Here is a 14,254-nt window from a genome sequence, read left to right as displayed (position 1 = left end):
TTGCTTATTTTATGCATGCGTGCTTCTGCATGGGACCCGATTTCAAAGTGCAAAATCTGCACAATAATATCCGGCCTCTCGGTAATTTTACTTTCAAACCATTACACCCAGGCCTGGGCGCTCAGGTGAATATGTATTCCGCGGTATTTAATAAAACATCATTGCTGTCCGGCAAAACAACTTCAGGGAGCCAGAGTTGAAGTTTCTGATTTTGAATTGGGAAACACCCCAGGTAAATTGTTCATCCATTCAATTATTCATACTGGGATTCTCATTATTTTATGTGCACGTTTGATTCTGAACTCAACCTAACTGAATTCAACGCCAGCAACATTGCATTTTACTATTGGTCTCCAGTTGCCATTTTTAGGGCTCCAAGCCAACAGGTTGGATCCCTATTGTTTTTGTAAGGATTGTTCTTATTATTCTAACCCCCCTAAAAGTGGTACCACAGCCCAAACCGTAAATGGTGCAGACACGCCAATAGCATGACTAGATCCAGGTCCGTGAGGTCTACGCAGACGACAAACTCCAGACATGCCGGTCCCTAGGTGGCGCTATACCAAGGAAAAACGCGTTTGGGGCTATAACTCACACACCGAACCTCTCGCAGTCAAAATCTTTATATCCACAGGTTCACCGGTAGCGTTTTGAATACATGCTTTGCGTTGTGCCGGCGAAATGCACATCGCTTGGACCCCTGGATAACTGCTTGCAGTTCTAGTTTATATTTGTTCTTGCTTGCATACCTCTTGCTCACCCTTCCCCAGACACAAAACACACACACACACACACACACACACACACACACACACACACACACACACACACACACACACACACACACACACACACACACACACACACACGCACTATCTTGGTCTATCTCTTTGAATAACCTTATGTTCTCCTCTGTCCCGATGCTCTCTCTTGAGACAATGGTGCCAGCAGAAGGTTAGCAGCAGCCTCTGAGACAATGGTTTAGGCAGAAGGTTAGCTACAGCCTGGGGCTAACTATGTCAGGCCGCATCAGAGACATCCTGTCAAACAAGCCTATCGATACAAATAGCCAATGATACAAGACTGCATTGCACAACTGGAGAAAGTCCCTACCACTCTCCACTGAAAATTCATATTAGGGCTTTGACTTTTGCCCAAAAATCATATTCGAAGTTTGTTTGTTTATTAATATTAATATTCGAATATATTCGAATATTTATTACAAATATTTTGACCATAAAATGCCTTCAGTAAGACCTGGATTGGGCTTCGCAAGATTTGTTTACCGCGTTGCTATGGTTACCGGTCTTCGTGTTCCAACGGTAATTAGGTTTCTAATTAATCGCTGTCTAATCAATACTTCATTGACTGCCTCTTCCGTGGTCAGAACAATAATATGAATAGACTGCGTCGGGTTCTCCGACGTCTCTCCCTCTTGGCCTGCCCATAACAGGTTCGAATATTAAGGGCTGCCTAATATTCGTTCGAATTTTGATTTATTTTTTGATATTCAAATTATATTCGAATAACGAGGTTCGGAGTCAAAGCCCTAAATCATAGGCATAGTGTGTTGCTCCGATATGCCATACCTTGTGACTTCTCTTGGAATCAAGCTGTGCCAGGATTATGCTTTTAATGGCTTTTTTGTGAGAAGATCGGTTGAAATGTACTCAAAAGTAACCAAACAGCATGTCTGACAGCTGGGTTGAGGTGCTGCAGTTTATTGCCTACACCCTTATGGTTATGGATGTGTTTTATATGGTGATATTGCCTGTAAATGATTTTCAGCCCCACTAGCCATGCGTGGATTGCTTTGTCAGTAGCACTTCGGTCATTGATGCTCTGACACGGAGGCCTTGACACTCTGAACGCAAATTATTTAACGCACACTCCAAGTAATAAGACATTCACAATCATAGCTTTGATGATGCGGTCAAAGTGGACATATGAAGTATTAATCATAGAACATTTATTCACATTTATTCTGGCCTAAGGCTCATACAGGTCTAGGCTAAACACTAGGTTTGTTAAAGAGGCAGTTACAGGCAAAAACCAACCAAACTATGCCATGTTATTAAAAGAAAACCAAACACTATCTGTATTCACCTGTTCCAAAGCGCTGAGACTTTTTGGACTCACCTCCGTTGAAAGTGAAACCAAACCAAAGTGCTTTGAAATTAGGTTCTATCATGTCTGTTGCCTGTCATGAGGGGAACACATACAATGTGCCAATTGTTCCGCGTATACCAAGCTAAATGTGTGAGCAAATGTGTGAACACATGTAATCATGGTAAGTTATGGGTGTGAGGAACCACGCACCTCCTCCTAGGGACCACTACTTAGGGACTGTTGGTTTCAGTTGGTGTAGGAAGAGGACCAACAGTTGATCAAACAAAGTGAGAATAAAGAGAAAATAATTTTATAGAGAGACATTGTAAAAGCAATCCCAGCGGATCGTGATGCCTACTAAATTAGACTTATGAGAATGACTGTTGAATTCATGCTGTTCGTGCTAAAGGAATCACTTACAGATTTTAAAGCTAGGAGATTGTGGATATGAACCTAGTGGTCTTACCTACCTAAATCCCAGGATTTTCAGGGCTGTACTCGGATTGTTCTACTGCAGGCCTTGTACAAGTGATGTGGTCGAGGACAGATGGGGATAATAGTATATAAGGGAACAGATCAAAGATTTTGCTCTGATAGTGTGTGTGTGTGTGTGTGTGTGTGTGTGTGTGTGTGTGTGTGTGTGTGTGTGTGTGTGTGGGTGTGGCTGCATGCGTGCGAGTCAGTGTTTACAAGTGTAGGTTGGGTCATTCCATTGTGTGTGTGTGTGTGTTTGACAGGCCCACTGCGTCATTATTGGGCCCTCTGCGTCATCACCTGATTAAAATTCCCCAGAAAGGCTGTGATTGTGGTACTCCTGTAAGTACGGACCATCACACCTGTCCATTGGGCTTTATCTATGCGTGTGCTCAGCACAATGCGTGCTCCCAGTTCGGGCCCACTCAGAATTCTCATTTGCATGTCAAAGATGCAATGTAAACACTTTCAGGCTGATAAATAACGCCATATTTTCCTATTTTGAAAACATTTTGTTACCTTGATGCTGGGTTGATTAAATATATTCATATATTCTGTTGTCAACAAGAGCGTACTTTTCTACCATCTCCAAGTCGTCTGTCATGGTTATAGCTGTGGCAAACTAGGAATGTTTTAAATCCCCACAAAAAAATGTATGACATGTTTATTGTTGTAATCAAAGGTCACCCACAAAAAGAGTTGACCTATGGGGATGTGGAGAACTCTCAGGGTGTAGGCGAGACAAGCCTTTGAATCACAATGTGTATGTGTTTGCAGTGTGCGAATCAGTATAGCGTTCCCTTAGCCACACGTCTCTATAGATCCATCAGGTGGATTTATTTTCACGCACCTCAATAAAGAAATCGAAACATACACTCTAACAGATATTAAAGTGCTGCTGTGAAGTTGACTTGGGTTTAATTTGACTTGGCGGTTCCTAATCACAACAGATGCTGGTACTGTCGTAGGGTTGTCCCATATAACACATTGATATGATCTGGCATCGTAATTAAAGACTTTTGATTAATAAGTTATTTACTGGGGACTTGCAAGCAGCACAGGGGCCCATCCTTGAACCACAGACATTGACTTGAATTCACTCTCTAGAGGGGCGTGTGTCTGTGTGGGAGGGGACCTGTTATGCAAAGTGTGTGTATAGTGTGCGATTACAATTTTGGCATTTGAGTCCTGGCCTACATACGCTGTATGAGCCATCTTCAGCCTTTTCTACGTGATGTGCTGTTCCCGGTGGGGCCGCTTACATAAACCCCCGTCAGGGCGTTTCCTGCATAGGTGCTGATTCCCAATCCTTTTAAGCTTCTAATTACCAGCCTTTACCTCCCATTTGGCTTCCCTTACCTTCCCCGTCACCCTTTGCTGCTGCCAGGCTCCACGCAGCCCAGGGAGCCTCTAATCGATGACTGTGACCCCACTGGAGTCGGTAATGATTGTGGGAACCCAAGCCAGTCGAAACAGAACGCGTCCCTATAGGGAATTGTAGGATTTGAATTAGCCCCGTTAGTAGGCCAGGGCAGGCGGGTGTACGGTGGTGTAGAGTTTGGGGGTGGGGTCGGGGGATGCCTTCACCATCCAACCAGAAAATCGGATGACTTAAATGCTAAAGCTAGGCGGAATGAAAAAGGTGACACTTTGGAATGGTTCTGCCGAGTGACTTATTTGTTTGTACTTAACCTTTAGTGGAACAAATATATTTACTAGAGAGTCCCGGGCAGCATGCAGCACTAAACAATAAACATCAACACCTGCCCGGTGTTTGATTGAAAAAACAATCTAACACCGGGCAGGAAACATAACCTATTACAGACGACAGAATAAGCTCCATCTCCTTCAGGGTTGAACCTGATTGACAAGACAACTCTATATGTCTAGTCTCTCATAGGGCTGGGCAATATGGGAATACATCACAATCATCATGGGGAACTGCACACAATGTCGATAAATATAACAATACTCTTGTGAATTCCAAATATCAATCTAAGCAGTCTAACGAAGGTCATCATTACATTGAGTTTGATAAGGATTTATTAAACTAACCTTTAACCTCTCTTGTACGTTATCACCTGATATTTTGTTAATTGGCACCATATCTTATCCAATACTTTTTGACAATATATTTGGGTATCACTATAAGTCGATACCTTAATTTCAGACAATAAACAATAATACATGATTATTGCCCAGCACTAGTCCCTCGCCCATTCCTACCCTATGTCACGTGATGCATCACATAACGTTTTGATAACACATTGGATGCATGTGATACACCTGAAAGAGGCGAGACCTTGTGAGATCCGCTGGGTATTAATAGCTAACTCTTTACTCTTTAGGTGCCTGGGTGGATGGCACGGATGGGTTAGATGTGTTTTGCCGTGCAGCGTGTCGCTTCAGCCCAGTGTTTCTGTAGCTGTGAAATGAGGCATGGGCGCAACACTCACCAAAGTGGTCTTGAGTCGACAACTCGGTCCCCTACTTGAATAATTAAATGTTTCCCCCGATTTACTTTGGATGGAATAACCCCTAAGGTATTCGTAACTCTATCCCTCCCCACATGCATACACACGCACGCACACACTCAAATCCAATAATCTTTTGAGACAAAGGGATTGGCAAGCTAGTGTATTAGGTAAGGTAACGTGTCTGTAGATTAACTGAATGAGTCTAAAGGGGATAGGCGGGATTTGATAATAAAAGAGAGAAGATGTGCGACCAAAGGGAAGAGGGTGAGAACCTACGGTGGTGAGCAATAAGGTGCAATTGTAGCTAATGTATCAATTCATGCTACCTCCGCTTTAAAGCACCACGGCTGTCTTTAAGAGCAAACACACAAAGTGTGTGTGTGTGTGTGTGTGTGTGTGTGTGTGTGTGTGTGTGTGTGTGTGTGTGTGTGTGTGTGTGTGTGTGTGTGTGTGTGTGTGTGTGTGTGTTTGTGTTTACTTTAATTGGGAGGGCTCAAGCCCACTCTCTGAAATTGGTGTCATAACCCTGAGTTAAAAAATACATAAACCCACACACTCACGCATTGCATACAGCTGCACTTACACGCATGGAACTGCTGTCAAACATCAGGGGTGGGTGGGGGGGGATTGCCCCTTTACAGTATCCTCAAGCTTCCGGTTGTTTCCGTACGTTGTAGGTAGGCCAGTGAGAGAGGCAGACCTGTGAAGAGCAGCCCAGGATGGTGCTGGACGCGGACGCCCACCTCAACGATGAGGTGTTCCTTTCTCCGGCTCTCCAAAACAAACCTGCGGTAAGACGGGGAAAAAAAATAACAAAACGACAGCCTCCTACACGGTCCTCTCTGTCCCAACGCCTACCTCCTCATTCAGCACACAGTGTTACCTTGTATCTCCCGCTAGAGTATAATCAACATCACAGTGATCTTTATTCTAGTCCTGTGGATGTGCGCCGGGCTCGCTACGCCTCGCCGCTATCCTCGTCCAAAGGCACTGAAGCACTCGCCCCCCGTGCTCCCGATCACTTAACTGACTGAGTCAATGGACAAAGTTGGTTGCACCATGTTGCTCTGACTGTAATCATTTGTTTTAGCTTATGTCGATATATACATGTCTTTCACGACGTGAAAGACAAGAGGCTAGAGGTATGCCTTTATAGTGCCGCAAAAGGTTAAGATACAGCCCAGGCACCCAAGTATGCTGAGATTTTCCCTTGATTTGATATTGCAGAAAAACATTTGCTCACAGTAACAACCCCGGTGAATATCAATGGGCTGCTTGTGGATTGAAACGTTAATCGAGTTGAATCAATTGATTTACGTTGATGTGGATTAATGGTTAAGGCCTATTCCTCAGATAATCTGAAAACCTTTCAGTTAAACGTATGGGTGTGTGTGATCAACTTGCTCAGCTCTGACAGAAATTATCGATGATCAAACTCTAGCCTTGTTTTTATGGTAATGTTTGTTGAAATTTACCTTTTGTTAGTCATGTATGGTATTTCATTTAACCACTCTTGTTACGCGTTATTAATCATTCCCATTCAACTGTGAAGTAAACTGTCGCTGATGTGAGGAGATTCATGAGCCTAATTCAGACCTAGCTATGATAATCAATCTGGCATCCAAATGCAACACCTCCATGTCAAGCATAGGTAGAGTAATATCACTTCTTCAAGCCTAACACATGCGCACAAAAAGACAGCACAGTGAGCTCACTGACGGCACTATTTTAAATTATAGTTTTTCAGGATCATATTTACATTCGCTGTGGACTGACTTGGCAGCCGGAGGGATTCATTGCTCACTGGAGAACTTCCAACCCAGACACTCTGTGTAGTTGCGGCGCTAACCCCTTTTTGTGTCTGACAGTGTGTGTACTGTTTTGTTTCTCCTGCCTGTTAGTCTTCCTGGGGAGTGAAGGTCAAGGAGAGGCTGAAGATTGTCACTCCCTACCTGGGCAAGTTCAGACCCACCGTGGGCCAGTGCTGCCATCAGTGCACCCCAGACAGTCTGGTGAGCAAGCATCTTATGCAAAGCAGACAGAGAGGGAGAGAGAGTGGGGGGGGGATGAGGAGTTAATATCTGAGCACATGCAAGCAAACAATGTTGATGTGTTTTCTACGTGTGTGATCGATTGGCTAAATCAAAGTTGGTCGTTGTGACCCCCACCGCTGCGGTAGGAGATTGGGACGTAATGATCTTCCGTCCATCATTCCCAGTAAAAGGCTCTGCCGCCCCCGCTCTCTGCTCTGTATCAGTCTGTTTGTTTGTGTATTCCGCGTCTCCCTCCTTGCTCCGCCAAGGGTTTGTTCGAAGCGAAGAACTTCAAAAAATAGTCCTTGTTAACATTTGAGATGTGTGCAAACAGCAGCCTTTGTTTAAGCCTTCAGAAAACATGCCTGCTGCGCTCGGGTCATGTCGTTTCACAGAAGGGAGTTTCAGTCGCGACCGAGGGAGAGATGAGTAAGGTCGAAATGAAAAAGAGGCAGGATATTGATGGTTGTTTTTCTCCATGCTCACAATGTCCCCTCCTGAAGAGCCTCACCAGTCACATGATCCATTAAACAACAACAAGTTAAACAAGTTGGTGATAGAAGATGACCTTAGAGGCCACTGACCTGACGCACAGAGTGAATACAGTAAACCCATGGGCACCTCAATAGATTGCCTTGTTGTTATGCCCTCCTTCAGGGGACTCTTGATGTTCTCAAGAAGTTTCTTTAACGTGATATAGGGGGTTTATTTTCCACTGCGTTTGGTATGGGTTGCATCACTGCCTTAGTCAGACAGTCACGTCTGTGTGTTTGTCCTCCGCATTCATCTTCCCTGGTCAATGGCTTAGGGCAAGACACTAGGACAGAAGACTGCCTCTCTTGGTTTCCAGAATGTCCTGGCTGTTGATGAGACACAAATCAGGTGGAGTTTAGTTTACATGAAAATCTATACAGCCTGTTAGTCTGTGAACCCACTTTTTAGACATTTTTGATACTTTTTGGTTTAGCTGTGGTCTACATTTTAGTTCAGCTTACTTGTATTAAAATGTTTTATTTTATTCCATTGTTACTTTTTATAACTATTGTATTTTACGATGCGATAAGATTTACGAATAACCTTAATTTCTCCTCTTGGACGATTAAAGTACCTGTTCTACACCCATCTACGTTTCCTAAAATGCCTGTGCTTTTGTAAACCAAAGGTACCGCGGATGGCTGGTCCGCAGAGTTTGCTGTGTCCTGTTTGTGTCTGGGTGCAGTGTCTCCCCGAGTCCAGCCGGAGATAGGCTCGATCGAGTCCGTCAGAGCATCAGGTACCGCAGATGGGGAAAGAGATGCCAGAGAAGAGCAAACAAGAGATAGGCGGAGGCAGAGAAAATGAAATGCGTTCCTGGCTGTCTGGAGAGAGAGTATGAGAAGGGAGAAAAGGGGAGGATGATAAGAGATGGAGACAGATATAGAAAATAAAGGCAACATCGGCTCTGCACAGGGGTGGATACACGGGGAAGAGGATGATTTTGGTACGTCGTCAGACCCGATCTGTGTCAGTGGGTATTCAGTTAGTATCTGTTGTTCTCCTCTCCCGCGACGTAATTGAGTTTGACCTTTATGTAACCTCCTTATTTAAAGGATGTTGTTGTCTTACTGGAAGGTGGGTGTTAATGTTTGTCTATGTGCTGCACAAAGGTGGCCTTTGTTCCGGGATAACCCCTCTGTCCTGTGACTCCTCGTCTCAGAGTGCAAGAGGCTCTCTGTGAGGAACACGCAGCCCCTCCAGGGCCGGGCCACCAGGGGGAGAGCAGCCGCCTACCCCCCTACCTCTCCTCCCTCATCAACACCTGCATCTCCCCCGGCTTTCTACGGTGGGTGTGTGTGTGTGTGTGTGTGTGTGTGTGTGTGTGTGTGTGTGTGTGTGTGTGTGTGTGTGTGTGTGTGTGTGTGTGTGTGTGTGTGTGTGTGTGTGTGTGTGTGTGTGTTGATAAATGCATTTCTTACATGAATAGTCATACAAGTATGAGAACACTGATATTAAATACGTAGAAACCATGCATCATATGATAAATACAACATATGAACACAAGTAAAACAGAAATGGTCCAAATTAGCCGATTGGCCTATGCAGTAGCCATTTCAATTATCCCAATCAGCACAGTATAATTAAGACCTAACGTAACCATCGGGATATGCATAGGGCCAACATACTGGACCCCATGTACACTACATTAGACAGCTGTGCACATGTCTGTTCTCCAGTTGTGTTTTCTCTGTGTCATTTCAAATGAATGTGGAATTGTTCTGGCATGTGTTCTGCGTAAGCGACAGCTAAATGTTTTTCGTCATGGCGCAGTGAGAAGGGAACCAACCAGTCTTTATCGGTGCAGTGTGTAGGATTTAGTGGCATCTAGCGGTGAGGCTGCAGATTACAACCAATTGAACGCCCCCACCCCTAAGCCCTCCCCTTTCTGATAAAAGAATGCCAATTGACGTCATCGTCTACGACAGCATCATGTGGCCAAGTGTCAAGTGATGGGGTTCCTTCATTCGATTTACAAATTGCATTTTGATTTTAAGTCGGTAAATCTATAGGTTGTTTGTCCATTCTGGGCCACTGAACGTCCATGTTGCAGCAACATGGCGGGCCCCAAGGAAGACGACCTGCTCCCTATGGAGATATAAAGGGGCCATTCTAAGAGACAGGGTTAGACAGTGGATTATAAATAAATTAAAAATACATCCAAACAAAAAGCCTGCTCTAAGTATTGGCTTGTCTTCCATCTTTCCAGTTCTTATCTTGTGTCAATCTCACAGCACTTCTCCCCGTAGTATTTTTATTGCTATTGTGTTCCTTGATTGAAATCTCCATATTGATTTATTTATTCCATTCTCCACTTTAATCGGTGTCATCTGTGAATCTCATTAACATCGCTCTCTGACTCTCATCCTTTTGTTTGCCGTACTCTTTCCAAACCCAGCCAGGGTGTTGGGACACCATCTTAGATTAATATCATCATTGCTTTTAAATGACTCAGTGTCTATTCATGGACCCTTTCTTATCCACCAGCCATTCAGTGACTCCTCATTTCCTGCTTAGTTTTGGGTGCTGGCTGTGCCTGAAGACCCTTGGATCGGTGTTCAGCAGCATCCAGGTCAACCTCAACCATGTGGCCGCGCTTCACCGGGCGTCACAACAGGTGCACATCCAACACACACACACTTGATTACGGCAAGTAATGCAGCTTTCCTCAGACTAATGTCGTCGGTAAAGTTGGTGGGATGATGAGTTTTATTCCTCTCCATTTAATGAAACCGGTGTTTGTCATTAGGCCTGTAATCACCAAGTACTCTCTGCTGTGGACGTCAAGAAATTAAGGGTTTCTAAAGGGCCAGAGAAGCCCCAAGATGCACCTGGCCCAGAGATTTTGGTTCTTGCGATTTTTCAGATTGATTGAGAGAGCATCTTTTTGATCATCATATCATATTATAGTCATATATAATAATCTAATATAAAAAAAATGCATGTAAATCCTTACTTTGTATGATAGTATCTGGATTTTGCACCCAAAGAAGACGCAAGTATCCTAATAATATTCTGACCGACGGGGATAATTTCCATGGCAAAGGTCAGATAAACAACATCAGGCTCTTTTAACTTTTGGACCGTTTCACGTTTTTTTCCTCCTTAACTCAGGGCTCCCCGTTGGTGTACGTGTTTATGCGTCAGAGCAGCCTTGACTTCGTCCTGATTCCCCTGCTGCTCTTCACTCAAAACCTTAAAGTCCCTTACACCTTCTGTCCCCAGCAGATGAACTGCTCCTGGCTCCGGTAAAAAGAACACCCACACAATCACTGACCACACACACAACCCCACACTACACCAAGCCACCCCTCACCCACACACAGACAAAGAAATCCAACAGAAGTCGAGTTCTTACCCTGCAGTCAGCTGTTCTTTCCGAACCCCCTCATAGGTCAATCCTACAGAAAGTGGGCGTGGTCTTCCTACCTCCTAATGTGCCGACTGAAGACGATGCTGAGTTGGACGATTTGTACTCTCCAACCATGACAGCTGTGAGTAACTGGGTACAAACTCCAATGGATAATAATGATAGATTCTAACGACTCACTCCTCTCGCTCACTCTCACCTCATATCGATCCTTATCATGATCAGTATCTTCTAGATATTGTGTTGATAAATTTATGAGGGGACAAAGCTTGGTTTTACATGGTTGGTTGTTGTATTTTCTATTTTGTGTTACTGTGTGATTGGCTAGCACACAGGGGAGAAGCAGTCTGTGTCTGCTTATATTCTATTAGTTCACAGGAAAACAAGCAAACCAAAAAAAAAAAAAAAAATTCACTATTACCCTGAAAACCAAAAACACCAATGATGCATTTTGACGAATCATCGAACGTGAAAGTAGACCTAATGCAATATCCAGTCTTTGATTTCCCCCAAATAAAATAATGGAAGTGATCCAAGAAGGTAGAAGTATTCTTACGGATTGGCAGTGTGTGGGGGCAGTTGATTCCATCTCCCACATTTCATTTGTCTGTCTCATTATAACTCACTAATTTCATCATCATTGAGTTCCATTTTACATAAATTATACATTCCCCTCGTTAATTCTGATTCATTAGGATTTGCCTGATTCCCCTGGTAGAATGTTTCAGTACCACCCACCTTCTGGTTTCCACGCCACAAGCATGCTGTCAGAAAAACACGACATGTGCAGTCTAATCGGTGGCAGCTCCACACACACACACACACACACACACACACACACACACACACACACACACACACACACACACACACACACACACACACACACACACACACACACACACACACACACACACACACACACAGACACGCGCTCCGAGCCCTCCCAATACCACTATTAGAATAGCATTTTCACAGGCTGCTCCTTCATCAAAATGCAACCGTATTACTCTTGTCCCTTTTCCCCAGCCTCATCTTCCGCTGACGCCCTCACCATCTCTCTCCCACAAATTACCAACCGTCAGGAGTTTTGTTATAGGCCCAGTCGTCGAGTGGCCTGGAAGGAGCAAGGGAAAGATGAGAGGGGGAAAAGTGTGTGTGTGAGAGAGAGGGAGAGGTAGATGGTGAATGGGTTCTGCCCGTCCTTCAGCTATTCATCCCATTTCGTCAACGTTTCGGTTCTGTGCTCGGCGACATCCACTCTCCCGTTAATCACGGGCATCATTTTGTTCCCACGTTTCGCGCAAAGACGCCATGCGCCTTTTGGATCCGGGTGGAGAGCTCCCTCCCCTACACATCTATCTGCCAAATTAAGTGCTTTTCTTTTGGAGAAGTTACCGCATTTAATCAGATCAATGTTGTCCTATATGGCACCATAAAATAGCTCATGCTGACATTAGTATAAAAGACCTAGCCACAATGGAGCACGAGCAGGTTGTTTATGTGCGAGGCTGGGACACAGGATTTCCTTACATCGACCATTTATGTGAGTTAGCATATTGGATGCGACGGGGAAGGCAGGGTGCTGGTTGGCTGTATTTCAATGTTAATAGACCTTTATTGCTGATTGAGTGTAGGCTTGCTCAGCTGCCGTTCAATACAAATTGAATTCCCCTCCTTCCATCCGAAGGAGTGCGCACTTGAGGCAGTAACATCTATCCTGGGGATTGTCTGAGTTTCAGCTCTGTTCTGTTTGGACTTGGCCTTGCCACTTGTTTCTGAGCACCGTTGTCCCAACACCCCCCTCCTTCCCCACATAGAGCCGCTTCTATTTATGCTTGTGTTTTGTTCTCTACTGCAGTGCTGGCCTGTATTTACTGGCTTTTATTTTTCAAATGCACAAAGGCTCTTTAAGTTAATTACGTGCTCCCATACTCCCACAACTTTTAAGCCTTTATCTTTTCCATTGTGGTCCTCCATTCCCCTCTCTGTCGCCGCACCCTCTGGTTATTCAATTCAGTTCGAGTAGCCTAATTGGCAGTGAAATAATGCGCCTGCAATGCCAAATCAGTTGGCGAATAAACAAAACAAAGAGAGGTAATCATGAAACAAATCAAAACCACACGTACAATAGCAGCATGTAATATTCCAATTTCCAATTTTTGAATGGTTTGGAAGACAAACCATTCAAATTATTAGGTTTAAGTGTTCATGAACCCCCAATGTGAACACTAAACCTTTTAGTAATGTTTTTGCCCTGAGAGTTCTAGGAAGGAGACAGGGGATGTTATATTATAATATGGTTATATTGTTGAAATTTGTCGAGGGTTTATTTAAGCTAGTAATGTTGTTGAGTATGAGCGTAATAACGAACAAGGTTGTATATAAAATGCACTCTGTGCTGTAATACTTCAAGTATCCGAGAAGCTGAACCTCTCTTGGACAGTCGTCAACATTAACCGCTGCCCAAGCAGAGTTCCGCACCCATCATGGACTTAGCCTCTCGGCAACAACACCAAAGAATGTTCAAAACCAATTGGCGGAGACTCGCAGAAACATGGGACACATTTTTTGGCAAATTCAACTACGGTATTATCTTAGCCACAGCGTGAAATAGCATATCTTTCTATGTTGAAGATCATAGGAAAAAAATACAAAGAGTTGAAAAAACCAAAAGGAATTTTCTTTGGCTCCACTGAGACTTTAAATATGTTCTCTCACTGTCACTCAACCGCTCCCTCCCTCCCTCCCTCTTTCTCTAGCTGCTGCGTGAGCTGCTCTGCGAGGGCCAGGCATTAAGTGTCAGCGTGTGCAGGGAGACCGGACGCGGTGGCCAGTGGCTGGCGCGCATCAGGCAGATCATCAAAGAGGGAGTGGTGCCTGATGTCAGCCTGGTCCCCGTGGGCATCTCCTACGACAGCATCCCAAACACAGGCACACCGGTGTGTTTCAATAAAGGACACAAACATGCGTACAAACACATGCATACACACACACACAGACGTCCCCCACGCACCCATGAAGGCACATGCATGCATGCACAGATGTGGAAGCAAACATGCTCACATTCATATGGACAGGCACAGAACTGACACCCATCAATACACACACACACAAACTACCAAATGCGTAGACATAAACAAACTCAGTTGCATTTAGATGGAAACAGACACCCATGAATGCACGCACATCACACACACACACACACGCATGCGTAAACCAAAATAAACGTGCATACACATTGATGAAAAAAGACA

General features: G+C 44.4%; 1 protein-coding gene across 1 annotated transcript in view; it reads left to right on the top strand.

The window, feature by feature from the left end:
• LOC130384323 (glycerol-3-phosphate acyltransferase 2, mitochondrial-like) overlaps positions 1-14,254 on the top strand; it is a 110,502-nt gene that overhangs the window by 88,767 nt on the left and 7,481 nt on the right. Inside the window, exons 2-10 of the mRNA XM_056592446.1 lie at positions 5,738-5,851; positions 6,962-7,072; positions 7,902-7,975; positions 8,256-8,366; positions 8,790-8,915; positions 10,145-10,244; positions 10,742-10,875; positions 11,022-11,121; positions 13,760-13,939. Of these exons, the coding sequence (XP_056448421.1) occupies positions 5,780-5,851; positions 6,962-7,072; positions 7,902-7,975; positions 8,256-8,366; positions 8,790-8,915; positions 10,145-10,244; positions 10,742-10,875; positions 11,022-11,121; positions 13,760-13,939 (1,008 nt within the window). The 5' untranslated portion in view covers positions 5,738-5,779. The remainder of the gene's footprint in view (positions 1-5,737; positions 5,852-6,961; positions 7,073-7,901; positions 7,976-8,255; positions 8,367-8,789; positions 8,916-10,144; positions 10,245-10,741; positions 10,876-11,021; positions 11,122-13,759; positions 13,940-14,254) is intronic.

The sequence above is a fragment of the Gadus chalcogrammus genome, chromosome 6 (genome assembly GCF_026213295.1).
Source record: "Gadus chalcogrammus isolate NIFS_2021 chromosome 6, NIFS_Gcha_1.0, whole genome shotgun sequence".
Classification (NCBI taxonomy): domain Eukaryota; kingdom Metazoa; phylum Chordata; class Actinopteri; order Gadiformes; family Gadidae; genus Gadus; species Gadus chalcogrammus.
This window is presented reverse-complemented; position numbering and strand designations above follow the sequence as displayed.